Raw genomic sequence first — 14,735 nt, 5'->3', positions numbered from 1 at the left:
ATTTGTATTCTTCCAGGCTGCGAGGGGCGCTGTTCTGCTTTTGTCGTCGTGCAATGTGGACTTCAACATCGTTCTGCTCGGAGATACTGGATAGAAAAAAGGATTGTATAAATACTAAAGCCGAAAGATTTGTGACCAATTTGATTACCTTTCATTATAGTTTGACAAACACCTGCGACTACAGCGTTTACTCGAAGATATCTCTTCGTTTTTCGTGGTGGACAAACAGTGCTCACTATCCTATTTGGGGATACTGAATATAAATAGTTTAAGTCATTCAGTTTAGTACAGTTATAACTGATGAAAGACATTATCACGAACAGTTACCATACTTCATTAAGTACAGTTAAAATCCTTACCGCTTCAGCAATGGTTTTTGATTATGCGGGTTGACGATTCCTATTGTCCGGAAAGAATTCACCAACTGAAGACTTGAAAAATGTATATGTTACCTGTGTTAATCTAAATATTATTCTGGCTACTTACATTGCGTGTTTTCCAATATAAAATTAGCTGAAGCAGCTTAGGAGTTTTTTGGACGCCATATTGACTTTTTTGCATACTAAAAATTCACGTAAATTCCGCTGTCGGAAACGTCACACCACAGTCGCACTAACACTAACAAAGTAAAAACACACAAATACCAACGCACTCAAAATATTTACATTATAATTTAACCGATTTACGTGAATTGACAGTGAATTGTATTGTGCTTTTATATAAAACTTATCAAAACGTCGCTGATAAACTGGCAGTCAGGCACACTTCCGATGCTGATTTTTGTTGTTCTCGCAACACTGCAACCATCTCAGCCGCCACTGCGCTGTCAGTCCGACTTACAAAAACAAATACATTGAAATCATTCCCGCAGTTCATGTTGTGTGAACACGCAGTTGCTCTATGTGTTTGTAAAGTCGGAAGAAAGTTCGGAAGTCGGAAGTCCGACTTCCGAACTTTAATTTAGTGCTGGCGCCACAATAAGTGAAATTTAGGTGAAAGTTACTAATGTCTCGTGAAATCAGAGATGCCAGATGTTTTTGAAAAATGTCTGCAACTGCTCGAAAAACCGAAAAAATGTGCTCGAAATCTGAAAAATTTCTACCCGTGATCCGAAAAAATTTCACTCACGCGGGCAAAAGTTTGTAAAAATCTGCACACATTTTAAGAAAATCTGCGCAAATATAAGAAGACTCTGACAAAAATCTGCAGAAATCGTGGAAAAACTGCAAATATCTGCAAATCACTAGAAATCTGCACACGGACTCCAAAAATCTGCGTTTTGCCGACAAACCTGCACATTTGGTATCCCTGCGTAAAATGGCAGATTTTCTGAAGATCAGTCACTTACGTGATTTTTCAGGTGGATTTTACGTGCCTATTTTTTTGAGTGTAGGGGAGGGTGAATCCTCGCAGTATATTTACTCGAATGACATTATTTCTACTCAAAATAGTGTTCAATGTTTTATCGCTGTGTATATTGTTAAAGTTGAGTAAAAATTAGTAAGGCTTACTCAGTCAATGAGTGTGCGTGTTTTTTTCGTTCTGTCATATTATATAAACATGACATAATCAGGATGTTGTTTTGGTTTGCGATTTTGTAGTGTATCGGTGAAAAGTTCTGAGATTTTTCAAATTAAAAATCTTCTCACCATTCCAATCTTTCAGATAAGATTTTTCAACATCCAAGAGATAAATCAACGATATGCTGCAACGTAGCAAACTGAACGCAGGTATTTTAGGTAAAGTCGCCACCTACACTAGAATACAGCGGTGCATTAGTCTGTACAGAATTCTAAATCGATCGCACTACGATGTGCTTGGTATCACTCCCAATGCAACACAGAATGACATAAAACAAGCGTATTACAGCCTCTCAAAAGAGTATCATCCAGATAGGAACGAAGGCTGCAAATTTGCTGCGGACAAGTTTCGAGCTATTTCAGAGGCTTATGAAGTGCTAGGAAATTATCGTCTTCGAAGATTATACGATAAAGGTATATTACATACGGCTGGTAAACAATATGCCCAATCGGAATCAACAATGGCCAGCGAGCCTGTGGAAGACGATGCTCAAACCCGTTTCTATAAAAAACGTATGACTCGAACACACGTTCCGACAGCTTCGGGCCGTACCCCAATCTACAACTTTGACGAATGGGCTCGAAACCATTATGCTCATAGTTTTGAACGTAAGAAATCCGCCGAACAAAAGTTTAAAGCCAAATCGGAACGAGAAACTCTTATCAACGCTCATAATACGCATGGATATGTCGTATGGGGAGTCGTTGCACTGGTAGTAGGATACGTGATAATATTCCTGCAGGAGCAGTCTTACGATACTCCAAAGATTCAGGAAACGAAACACAAAAAAAGTATTTCTGAGAACTAGGATCAGAAAATCACTACTCGGGTCTTGATTGAAGGAGACGTGGTGATAGTTCGTATAAATAGAAGACCCGTCTTCGCTAAGATTTCCTCGGAAGAAAAATAGTTTTTTATTCATATGGACTATTACTTTTTTGTTTAGTGAGAATCGATCATGCGGTTGTAAATAGTAATTGCTTTAATTGAAATGTGATTCTATGAAAATGTTATGTAATAAACTATGAATAAAACATTTAAGAAATGTTTTAGTTTAAGGAATAGATATTTTCCAAAAACTACAAACCATTTTATTAAAATTTCCCGCTTCGTTTCCGTGCCGTGTATTTTGAATCGTTTCGGGTTTCGCTACCTTGTTGCCTTCGTCGTTCTTTTTTCTGCATTATCCAATCGCGGGATTTTTTCAGTGGTTTTCCTCGGGAATTTTTTGCCAACTCGCGCTTTTGACTATAGGGAACATGATTGGAATCTTCACCGGTTCCTAAAGCAGCTGGCAGTTTCACCGATCCGCCAGTCATCAGAACTAGAAAATATTTTTTGGCTTTCGCAGAATTCGGATAGTCAACCACTAAACCTCCATAGAATCCAGCTTTCATTGCCTGTGTTGTAATTAAAGTTACTTGTTCTGCGTTTTCAGGGTAAAACTGAAACACTGCCCGAGCGTTGCGAGTCTATAAACGAATCTCAATAAAAATAAAGCATTCATTTGATGTTAACATTTTACCAAAGAGGCAAATAGTGTGCTGAAAAATTGGTATAATCGCTTTTGTGGTACGTGCGATTTTTTATCAGCATTACAAAGCCACTGCAACGCCGAAATGGAGACAGCTCCATCAAATGTTCCAGCTTTGAAAGGCATTCCCTGGCCCATATCTCCCAGCAGAAGATCACCTTCAACTTCTCTCTCTACTGCTACATCTAACATAGCTTTAGCAATATCAACACCAATCCAAACGTGCCCCTGGTCTTCTAGAACGCTTCCCGATAATCCTGAGCCACATCCGATATCCAGTATAAGATGATTATCATCCTCCGGCAGAGCAAGCAATTCAATAGCTCGCTCACACATCTGTACTTGGATATCGATAATGCGACTGTTGTTAGTGTATTTCCGCGCCTCATCTTCACTGTAGAACTAAAAGCGAGATATGTGCAGAGAACTTAGAATGGCATATATTGTATTTCATATTTACTATTTCTGGTGGCGCAGAATGTTCTGGGCGACGTGCCATGTTTCTCGGATAACGATTTTTATAATATAGAAAATAATAATATTTATTTTCAACTTAGAGCCGCTAGCACATGGCTGTATTGCTTTCAATGTTAAAAGTAAGTATATTGACCAGAGATGCCAGATGTTTTTGAAAAATGTCTGCGACTGCTCGAAAAACCGGAAAAATCTGCTCGAAATCTGAAAAAAATCTATTCGTGATTCGAAAATATTTCGTTCGCGAAGGCAAAAGTCTGCCAAAATCTGCACACATTTCGAGAAAATCTGCGCAAATATAAGGAGACTGTGACAAAAATCTGCATAAATATAGAAAATCTGCAAATATCTGCAAATCAACAAAAATCTGCACACGGACTTTAAAAATCCGCGTTTTGCAGACAAATCTGCACATCTGGTATCCCTGATTTTGACTAAATATTTGACATTTAGACAGAGTTGCCAGATGTCTTTTACACTTGGGTGAATTCACCAAGGGACTGGCACGGTATCTTTCTGGCACAACGTACATCTATTTATGAACCATTAATTAGAAAACCATTTGATCTGCCGCCAAAATTTGCTTCATTTAATTTCAGAAGAAACTGAATATACTAACTATCGCATAGAATATCAAATAATATACATAACATTGTGGAAATTGCTTAAAATTATCAGAATTGAAAACAATAATTACAGACAACATTTGATTGTTTTGCCCGAATCAACACAAAAAAGAGTACACGCTCACTCTGGGCTACTCAGCGGCTGAGTTGAATTTAATCATTTTTTCAGTTGTTCGAAGACGTCAAAAAATGAGTAGAATTAAATTGATCATGGCGGCAAATTTACTCAAAATTGGGTAACTGGTGCTTGCGTGTTGTTAATAACTTTTTTTGCAATTAAAAGCAAACAGCAAACCAAGCAAACCGTCTGAAAAGCGGAGGAAATAGAAATGTTTGAAATTAGTTGTTATCGGTAGGTAATTCATAATTTGAAATAATTGACTGCAACTAATGCCAATTATTTTTCACCAGGACTCATTGGTTGGATATACGGCGAATAAATTCAAAGATCTCCCGTGTTCCGGCAAACAAAGGTAAATTTCTTGAAATAGACCTTTTTTAAAATAAAATTCATTCAAAATGCAAAGTATAATAATATCGAGTCAATAATGATAATTTTTCCGAAATTCCATCATTGAAGCTTAAAGTACTCATTTTTGAGTCGAAAATGAGTAACTTTTACGCATCGCGCATCAGGTATAATATGGGTAATATTTACTCAATTTTTAGAACATTCGGTGGAACTCAAAAATGAGTAAAACAACTTCTACTCAATTTTGAATACATACGGTTTCAGCGAAACTGATTAGGTTTCGACTCAGTTTTGGGTTATCCAGAGTGAGCGTGTAAACTGTTCATTTTTCGGATTTTTCGCGTCAAATTAATGGTAGCTGACAGCGATGCCATTCCTGTGGAATTCACAAAAACTAAAGTTTCTATTTTGAGAATAGGCTTTTTTAGATATTGATACAGTCGCCGTTCGATAACTGCAGGTATTTTAACTGCAACGCTTTTTAACTGCAAGACCGATAACTGCAACAACTTTGCAGTTATCGGACCGCAATCCGTCAAATCTGAAGTCAAAGTCATATTTGACATTGAAGTGACAAATCTCGCGGGGGGATTCTAAATGCATTCGAAAATAAAAATTGTTGAATCTCTAGAAACATTTCAAAAGGACTTTTCATTTTTCTCGATTTTTTTCGATTCCGTTTACTTGTTGTCTCTTCATTCTAGATGGGAGATTATAGATCTCTACTATTAATCAATGAAGCCAAATCACCATGTTATGTGGTTCACTTTCCGTAATTATTATAAGAGAAAAAAAATCCTTGTGCATTGTTTGGCTAGCTTTCACGTCACGGATCCTGCTGACATTGATGTTGCTTTTACTTGCGTTATGTCAGCGGTCCCGAGCTTTCTGTCAAAATTTCGTTCATGAATTGAGTTCAGAAACGTCTCGTAAAATGGTCTTCTGTAGTGATGAACTTTATCTTCGCCACCATATTGGTTATGTAAAGTAGTTACTAAAACGCAATTAATTTTGATGCGAAAATATGACTATCAAATTGATTAATCGAAAAGCTTACCTATTTTAGTTTTCTGCTATTTTTGCTACTATGTACTTCATTAAAAAAATACATTTCGACATCATTGAAAACAAAAATTGTAATTTCGGCATGTGTCAAGTGTTGCAGTTATCGAACGGCATTCGATAACTGCAATGTAAACATGTTGCAGTTAGCGAACGACGACTGTATCACTGTCTGGTACAAACATAAAAAATATCTTTTGGCACCATTTGAATGAAGAAATATTGTACTCTATTGTGAAAAAATACTGGAGATATACTATTTTCTAAAACACTATAGTAATCATTTGAAATTGTTCACTTTTCATTATTTTTTGATAAAATTATGCACGAAGAGAGTTTTGTTTTATTAATTCCTGAAATTTCTGTCAATAACCTTTTTTTTCTCTCTCCTTTTTTATAGCTTAGACCTATCGGTCCATAAAGCCATATCGGTAAACTTGTAGATCTGCTATTTTCATGTAATTTTATGTCACGAACGTGTAGATGTAAAATGTAAGCAGTTTGACAGCTACACCAGTTCCCTGGTTTCGATGCTTGTTATTCTCCAGCGATGCCAAATTGTGAGACATGTCTTCAAATCGGAGACATTTACCCTGCGGTGATCTTGTTTCATCTTTGTTTGTGTAGACAAATGGTAGGGTTAGCATTTGGTCGGAGTTAAAAATCAGGACAACTTTTGACGTAGGGCTACGCCTAACCGCACTATATCGACACACATTCTGCGGAAACTAAAACCAAGGTGTAACGTTGGAATGAAAGATTTCAAACGGTAATACTGATGTAACCACATGATGGATTTCAATAATCAACATGTCATTGGATTGATAAAATGATGGACAATTTTGTGATTCCTCAGTTATCATTATCATTTCATTGTGAAACAGTGAAAATTTCATAAAAGTTTCAAGGTCGAATTTTTACGAACATTGTACCAATCACATGCGAGCACGCCTGGCACAGACTTCATGAGTAGACACCAACTACCTGATGTGATATCCTGTAAAGCAGTATCCAAAAAAAAAAAAATGACAGAATCTCCCCGTCCCAATAGGTCAACTATAATGTTCGCTTCCATGAGCCTAGACCATTTTGATGTCTTGAAGGTGAAGCTTTTTCGGAAAGTTCGTAACCACCTCCACTATCAGACAGTTTTACGTTCTGCTGTTAGAATGTTATTAAAACTGATGTCTTGAAGGGAAACATGCTGGCACAGACAACAGTACTGCACCGAGCAATGTATGAATAGAGTGCTGGTCACTCGTCGTCTATCAGTGCAGTAGAACTCGCTTTTCATTTGTGTGCAGCCAAGCCAAGTGAAGACTACATAGCCGCTGTCGACGCACAGTGGGGCGTGTTGGGTTAACGCGTAGGTATCGTTTTGCGATCTGGAACACAATCGAATTGCCGTTTGAATTGTCTTCTTCTTCTTCTTGTTTCGTATACAGGTCGGACTCGATTATCCGGAACATCAAAACATTTTTTATTCCGGATAATCGAGTTTTCTGGATAATCGAATCACACAAAATATACTGAAATTTTGCGATTAACGAACATAAAATAAATATCTCTTTTTTTTATTTTACTTGTATGATGCAGTGGCGTAACCAGAAGTTAGTTTCTGAGGCGAAAAGGGGTAAAATCTTCAGAAGCAAAAAAAATAAATTGGACATTGGATATTTTCACTTAATTCTAACAGGTCCCAAACATGCCGAAAGTGACTTAAATGGTAACAAATATGCCAGAAGGGATGGTAAGGGCAAAATTTCGGAATACAAATTGAAAACGGACACCAAAAAAAATAAAATTCCGGATAATCGAGTCTAAAATTCCGGATATTCGAATTCCGGATAATCGAGTTTCCGGATAATCGAGTCTCCGGATAATCGAGTCCGACCTGTAGTAGCAAATATCAGATTTCAACATGATTATTCGGGTGCCGCAAAATACGTTCCGCCACCGGGGACAAAAAATTTTGTACGTGTCGATAGAGGCAGATAGCAGGGTATATAAATTAGGTTTATTGTACAGATAAAATGCGTTGTTTATTTTTGAACTCCACACTCTGTTCTCCTCATGCCCATAAATAAATAGTTTAAATTTTCTGTAAACATACATTTTTGTTTTAAAACTGTAATTCTTTATCGTTATTTCTTCCACGAACTTGTGAGTGCGGGAAAATTTTATTATGTGACATCTTTGCCGCTTGGTGATCGGAGAGTAAGCCATCTTTCACACGACAAATAAATATTGTTTGATTTCTACTAAATAGTACTTAATTTAGAATTTAGATTTTATAGAAGCTTGCCTTTTCACGTATTGAAGAAAATTGACTGTATTAGAATGAAAGGTATTCATCAATGTTAAAGAGAATATTTTTTTTCTAAAATGCATTCTATTTAAATAAATAATCAAAATACAGACCCCGTTCGATCTTGCCAAACACGGCACGGCATAATTTCCCTGTTGCCAAGATTGAACCATGCCAAATATGAACGGTTCTCTTTTCATGACCTACTTCATAGATATTTCCATTGATGAACTAGTTTTAGTTCCAAGTCGTTTGAGGTGTCGCTTGATGAATTGAGGCTGACGACCTAGATACTTGATATTACTACCTGAGTAATTAGAGGCTTAGTACTGCTTAGACCATGATCATTATATTACCGGCACATGTTCTCGTCATATTCCAGGAACCGTTTTACCGATTCAAGTCATTCGCTTCGGCAATATAAAGAACCAAAATACCCTTTTTTGGAGGATGTGGAGCTTATATTGGTTGACATAATCAAGAAAACTAAGAAATGTTATTAGACATAATCGTTCGTTTTTGGCACATGTGTGTCCAAATCGAACCGTGCCAAAAGTAAAACGAGCTGGAATCAAACAGAGCTTCAAAGGGAAATATAAAACTATTGTAGTCCTACGTCAACTATGCGGTCGTGTCTTGGATACCACCCTCCTACTATTTTTTCCGGTACAAATTTGATATGCGGTGTTTCCTTTTTTGAGGTATTAATAAATAAAACACGTAATTTGAGATTTACACTTCAAAATGCGCCACTCATTTATTTATTTTGAATTAATTATAAAAATTAAATATTATTTTCTTTTTTAATTGAACATTTTTTAAAAATCACTTTTTTTCAATCGCGGCTTTTTCAAATGATATATTGATATAATATTGATATATTGATATGTTATAGTTGAGGGTTACAAGAACTAGACAATTACTTTCGACAAAGTTCAACCAATGAAAAAAAATCGTTTAAAATGAGTCCGTTTCGTTCACGAGTCAAAGTGAAAGTACTGAACAATCTTCAACATTTTTTAACGTCCGGCATCATTCAGAAAAATCAGGACAAATGCTAAAATATGAAAAATAAATCAGAACGCACCAAACGGATCTCAAAATCGGGACATGTCCTGCTAAATCAGGACGGATGGTATCCCTAACAAATGGAAGACATTGAAAAATATGTGAAGACATTAGAAAATATGTGATTAGGACCCGCATTTTGCAGAGGTGGTGACCTTTTTCATTTGGTTGGCAGTTTTCGATTTGCCGGTAACTTTCTGTCGGTTTTAACAAGCCATTTCGGGTTGGAAGACATGTGGAGACATTTTTCCTCAGAATCGGAACGTGAAGACATTTGAAAAAAAAAATGACCTGCCATCCAGCGTTGCCAGGTATCCAGATTTAGCTGGATTATCCAGACTTTTGAACATATATCCAGGTAGACAGCTTTGATGTCCAATTATCCAGATTTTTCATGGATGATCCAGATTTTATCCAGATTTTATTTTCTCTGTTCCGCAAAAAGGTCATCACTTCAATTTCGGCGCGAAATTTTGCAATTTTGTCACCTCAAATTTTGCGTACCCCAAGACTTTTATTCGAAAAATTAACCTTTCATCCCACTGCCAGATTTTTTCCAGATTTTTATTTTGCCTTTTCCAGATTTTTGAAAAAATGACCTGGCAACGCTGCTGCCATCTCTGATCCTCATTCCTCTGTTATCGAAGAATCTCAGCATTGAACATCCCTATGTATTCTTTTTTGACAGTTCGTGAATTGTTACGAATAGTTCTCGTATCTCAAAATAAATATAATCTTGCTAATTAGAAGCAGATAAACTTCAAAATTTTGATTTTAGTATAACCACTTGTAAGTTAATTTTATTAAAAATAAACAATAATAACTAATCTATAGGAATATACATACTTCACTCGTATATTTGTTTCTAGAAACATAACACAGCCGGATCGCAAGTTCTGTGTATGTCAAGTATTATCTACAGCAATGACTTCACACACGTAAAAGTTCATTTTGGTAAGTCGAATTCTAAAAATATCTTGCTTCATTCAAATTTTCTATTTCATACTCTCTTTCGGTATCGCATAGAGGCAGCGGTCAGTCGTACGTTTTTATGTTGAAGTCTATTAGTCCAGATCCGTCGAGAACCATCGAGAATAGTGTTGAATTTCGTCATACTGATCGTTTCCTAATTTTGGCAAGATCGTCTTTATAAAAGCAACTGGTAGTCACTGGATACACATCAGTTTAACGATAATAATCAAAGATAAAATATCTAATAAAGGTTAAAAAAATGGTTAGTGAAAATATGTCAACCCAACCAGAGGATCCTAATACGTGCAAAGAACGTGGAAATGAAGAATTCAAAGCCGGTTACTGGGAATCGGCTGTTACGTGGTACTCCAAGGCAATCAAGCTAGGCCAAAAGCATAAGGACTTGCCTGTTTACTACAAAAATCGAGCGGCAGCCTATCTAAAGTTGGAAAAGTTTGAGGAAGCTTCAGAAGATTGCAGCAAATCGTTGGAAGGCAGCCCCAACGATCCAAAGGCATTGTTCAGACGCTTTCAGGCTTACGAAGGCTTGGAAAAGTATGAGGAAGCTTATAAAGATCTGCGAACGATTCACACCTACGATCCTAATAACAAAACAATTCAACCACACCTAGAAAGGTTACATGAGATTGTACAGGATAGAGCAAGACAACGAGCGCAGACTTCGAACAAAGTAACGCAGATGTTCCAGATTGCCTTTGATTTGACTGCGTCCCCTGAGAAGCGAGAGCAAGCGATGAATAACATAGTTGTATTAGCTCGTGAATCTGCTGGGGCAGAAGTTATGTTGAAAGAAGGCCTAATTACTCGTATTGGAAAATTACTTAAAGTAGAAAAGAATAATAATATTTACATGAATGCGATTCGTGCTATTGATACAGTGTGCACCAAAAGCGCGGATCGGACCAAGACTGTAATAAAAGAGCTCGGGATTCCTTGGTTCCTGCAAATACTTGACAGCAATATAGAGGACCGTGTGGCGGCATCTCAACATTGTATGCAAACTGTTTTGAATTCGCTTAGCGGAATGGAAAACAAGGATGAAACAAAACCGATTGCAGATCTTGTGGAATCCAATAAGCAACTTATCGATACGCTTCTCAGTTGTCTTGTATACTCTGTAACAGAACGAACAATCACGGGACTGGCGAGAGATGCCATCATGGAACTGTTGATAAGAAATGTGCATTATAAAACTATCGATTGGGCTGATAAGTTAGTGGAAATGAAAGGATTGTTGCGTCTGATGGAAGTTTGCTCTGAACTAGAGGAATACAAGTATGAAAGCGCTATGAATATCACACCTTCCTCCAGAACGATTGCTGCAGTTTGCTTAGCACGCATTTATGAGAACATGTACTACGATGCAGCACGCGAAAAGTTTACGGAGCAGATTGCGGATTTTGTTAAGGATAAATTGTTGACACCAGATCATGAGTCTAAAGTGCGTGTAACAGTAGCCCTTACTTCATTATTGATGGGTCCGCTGGACGTCGGCAATACAATGATTTCTAGGGAGGGAATAATGCAAATGATCTTAATAATGGCTCAATCTGAAGATCTGCTAGAACAGAAGGTAAATTTTTTAAACCCAAGTTGAGCTTTTGAATGGCTTTATCATTTTATTTCCATAATATTTTTACTTTTCAGGTTGCATGTGAATGTATTATTGCAGCTGCGTCGAAAAAAGATAAAGCCAAAAGTCTTGTTCAGTCTGGTGCTGAGATTCTGAAAAAACTTTACACTTCGAAGAATGAAGAAATTCGGGTCCGTGCGCTTGTTGGTCTTTGCAAATTGGGTAGCTCAGGTGGCCTGGACGCTTCCATTCGTCCTTTCGCTGATGGTTCTACTAAAAAGTTAGCAGAAGCTTGTCGTAGGTTTTTAGTAAAACCTGGCAAGGATAAGGATATTCGCAAGTTTGCTGCTGAAGGTTTAGCTTATTTAACACTTGATGCCGATGTGAAGGAAAAGCTTGTAGAGGATCGGGCCGCTATACAAGGTTTGATAGAGTTGGCTAAAACTGGAGACCAGTCTGCAATTTATGGTGTAGTAACTACGCTGGTCAACCTAGTGAATGCATATGAAAAGCAAGAGATAGTTCCGGAGTTGGTGGAACTAGCGAAGTTCGCAAAACACCATATTCCTGAGGAACATGAGCTCGACGATCCGGATTTTGTGAGTGGAAGAATTATAGTTCTAGCGAATGAAGGAGTTACCACCGGTCTTGTGGCATTATCAAAAACCGAAAGTGATAACAGTAGGGAAATGATTGCACGTGTTTTCAACGCTCTTTGTAGCGAGCAAGATGTTCGAGGCAAAGTTGTTCAACAAGGAGGAGCGAAGGTGTTGCTTCCGTTGTCTTTAAAAGGAACTCCTAACGGAAAACGTCATGCAGCACAGGCTCTCTCGCGTATTGGAATAACTATCAATCCTGAGGTAGCATTTCCTGGTCAGCGAAACTTGGAAGTTATCCGACCTCTGCTGAATCAACTTCATCCAGATTGCAGCTCGTTGGAGAATTTCGAAGCTTTGATGGCCCTTTGCAATTTAGCAGCCATGAATGAGACTACTCGGCAGCGCATTTTAAAAGAAAATGGTTTGAGTAAGATTGAATCGTACATGGCCGAAGATCATCTGATGTTACAGCGGGCTGCTTCTCAGGTTATGTGTAACCTTGTTCAATCTCCGGAAGTCATAGAACTCCATGAAAAAGAGAATGACCGGGTAAAATTGTTAGCTCTGCTCACGCAAGAAGAAGACGAGGAAACGGCAAAAGCCGCAACTGGAGCTTTGGCGTTGCTTACAAGTGTCAGTGAAAAGTGCTGTGAAAAAATGTTTTCACCCGCTTCGTGGTTTGAAATCTTTCAAACTATGGTGGCGAACCCAAGCCCAGATGTGCAACATCGTGGGCTTGTAATTATTTACAATATTGTCAAAGCAAACAAGACTTTAGCAGAGAAAATTTTCGATACAGAACTGTTACGACTGTTATACGGTGCTACGCAGCTTAACGACGAGAGGCGAGCTAAAGCAATAGAAATGGCAGAGAAGTGCCTTAAGGTGGCTGAAGAGTACCGATTGATTGAAGAAAACAAGGATGCCGATTTGGCTCCCGATGTCTTCCAGCAGTCGCAAGAGGCGACTATCGAGGAGCTCGACGATTAATTCAAATGACTACATTATATTTTGTACTTAAACAAAATAGATTTTCATAACTATTAAAACACAGTTCATTTATGCTTTTTATTATCGATAAAGTTTTTATATTATGCATTCATGTAGTCATTTATGTAACAATTCCTCAATAAATGAGTTTTTCGATTTTTATCAATTCATTTAATATCTGTTAGCTTTATCTCAAACATAAACATGTCTAAAGAAAATCTAAACAATTACACTGGTAAACATAGTTTTTGCCCTATACTCAAACAACAAATGAAAGATCATAGGTTTTTAACCATTCCTGCTAATTTGTGTGCCCCTTGCAAAGATAACTTTTCCACAGTTGAAGCGACGAACCCAGTGAGCAATTACTCTCTCACAGGAAAGGAACGGATATAATCTTATTGGGGCAACTGTTTTCAGCGTTAGGGCAACTTTTTCTCGCTTTTGTCGATCAGTGCTATTGACAACCTTTAGTTTATACACGAAGAACAGATATTTTACGTACACCGTTAGGCACGGGTAGTGTACACAGTACTTATCAGAGTGGAGCGTCGTTATATGGAAAAAACGAAACTTGTGTAAGCCAGAAGCAAGTTATTTTGTTCCATTTGGGGCCTCAAACAATCCTAAATTTATCGGAAGTCGATTTGTTTTGTCTCCGCTTGGCACATTGCATTTCAAATGTGTAATGGAAAACTCACTTTTTTGTATTTTCCTTTTTTTTTCACACAACATTTATTTGACACGGCACAATACAAATTAATATGGGTATTCATGTCGAGCTCGTAAACAAATACCCAGCCGTAAAAATACTCACCTCCATTGACGAGTAATGGAAGATACACAGTTTACGGCTGGGTATTCGTATACGAGCTCGATGTGAAAACCCCTAATGTTTTACGGAGCCAATTAAGTCTAATGCATTATGGTCTAGAATATCTTATGAGCTAAAGGCAAATTTTTTATCCTCGCTGCCGATTACGAGCTGGAACTAAATCTATTACTAAAACTAACATGGTTTTATTTTTTATCCGAGATTCGTTTCGTTGTTAAATGGGCACCTTGGTGCTCTTCAAATAGCTGTAAACAAGTAGCATGTATGGCAAGTTTCGCTGAGCGAGGATATCACGAACTAGCACATAGGGCTGTATTCCTCGGGCCCTGAGGGTATCCAAAAGTAGAGATCTGGCGCCGCGGAATTCAGCACACACCCAAACCACGTGTTCAATGTCTTGATACCCCGATCCACAAACGCAATGATTACTGCTCGCCAGCCCAATACGCAGGAGATGTGCATCTAACCCGTAGTGGTTGGGCATAATCCGAGACAAGTATTTTCCTTTCTTAAGAGCTCAGAATGGCTTAAACCATACAACTCAACCTAACAAATTTGCCATGAACGCTACAGAGCTAGGTTGTCCCTAGAAAATGCTTTAACTGAAAATCATTTTTCTG

General features: G+C 37.7%; 3 protein-coding genes across 4 annotated transcripts; 2 read left to right on the top strand and 1 right to left on the bottom strand.

Annotated features, from left to right (window-relative positions):
* Nucleotides 1-1,494: 1,494 nt before the first annotated feature.
* LOC129727752 (dnaJ homolog subfamily C member 30, mitochondrial) lies at nt 1,495-2,667 on the top strand. Of its 2 annotated transcripts, none has more exons than XM_055685887.1 (2): nt 1,495-1,608; nt 1,666-2,667. In XM_055685887.1, exon 2 carries the CDS (start codon nt 1,703-1,705, stop codon nt 2,387-2,389), a length of 687 nt encoding a protein of 228 aa, XP_055541862.1. In that variant the 5' UTR covers nt 1,495-1,608; nt 1,666-1,702; the 3' UTR covers nt 2,390-2,667. The 2 variants fall into 2 exon arrangements, with proteins under 2 accessions (XP_055541862.1, XP_055541863.1); XM_055685888.1 differs by having other exon boundaries at nt 1,501-1,597.
* Nucleotides 2,541-3,709, bottom strand: LOC129727751 (probable 18S rRNA (guanine-N(7))-methyltransferase). Its single transcript, XM_055685886.1, has 3 exons — nt 3,576-3,709; nt 3,107-3,517; nt 2,541-3,053 (listed from the first exon to the last, which is right to left on the bottom strand). Exons 1-3 carry the CDS (start codon nt 3,612-3,614, stop codon nt 2,676-2,678), a joined length of 828 nt encoding a protein of 275 aa, XP_055541861.1. The 5' UTR covers nt 3,615-3,709; the 3' UTR covers nt 2,541-2,675.
* A 6,082-nt stretch (nt 3,710-9,791) lies between these two features.
* On the top strand, nt 9,792-13,450 carry LOC129727221 (protein unc-45 homolog B). The gene is made up of 4 exons (XM_055684807.1): nt 9,792-9,914; nt 9,995-10,079; nt 10,152-11,691; nt 11,766-13,450. Exons 3-4 carry the CDS (start codon nt 10,357-10,359, stop codon nt 13,278-13,280), a joined length of 2,850 nt encoding a protein of 949 aa, XP_055540782.1. The 5' UTR covers nt 9,792-9,914; nt 9,995-10,079; nt 10,152-10,356; the 3' UTR covers nt 13,281-13,450.
* The last annotated feature ends 1,285 nt before the right edge of the window (nt 13,451-14,735 follow it).

Source organism: Wyeomyia smithii, chromosome 3 (genome assembly GCF_029784165.1).
Source record: "Wyeomyia smithii strain HCP4-BCI-WySm-NY-G18 chromosome 3, ASM2978416v1, whole genome shotgun sequence".
Lineage (NCBI taxonomy): Eukaryota > Metazoa > Arthropoda > Insecta > Diptera > Culicidae > Wyeomyia > Wyeomyia smithii.
This window is presented reverse-complemented; position numbering and strand designations above follow the sequence as displayed.

Coding starts and splice junctions, on each gene's coding strand:
- LOC129727221 (XM_055684807.1), top strand. CDS start 10,357: ATGGTTAGTGAAAATATGTCAACCCAACCAGAGGATCCTAATACGTGC. Junction 11,692..11,765: donor AAGATCTGCTAGAACAGAAG/GTAAATTTTTTA, acceptor TTTACTTTTCAG/GTTGCATGTGAATGTATTAT.
- LOC129727751 (XM_055685886.1), bottom strand. CDS start 3,614: ATGGCACGTCGCCCAGAACATTCTGCGCCACCAGAAATA. Junction 3,518..3,575: donor ATTCTGCGCCACCAGAAATA/GTAAATATGAAA, acceptor TCTCGCTTTTAG/TTCTACAGTGAAGATGAGGC. Junction 3,054..3,106: donor GCACACTATTTGCCTCTTTG/GTAAAATGTTAA, acceptor ATTCGTTTATAG/ACTCGCAACGCTCGGGCAGT.
- LOC129727752 (XM_055685887.1), top strand. CDS start 1,703: ATGCTGCAACGTAGCAAACTGAACGCAGGTATTTTAGGTAAAGTCGCC.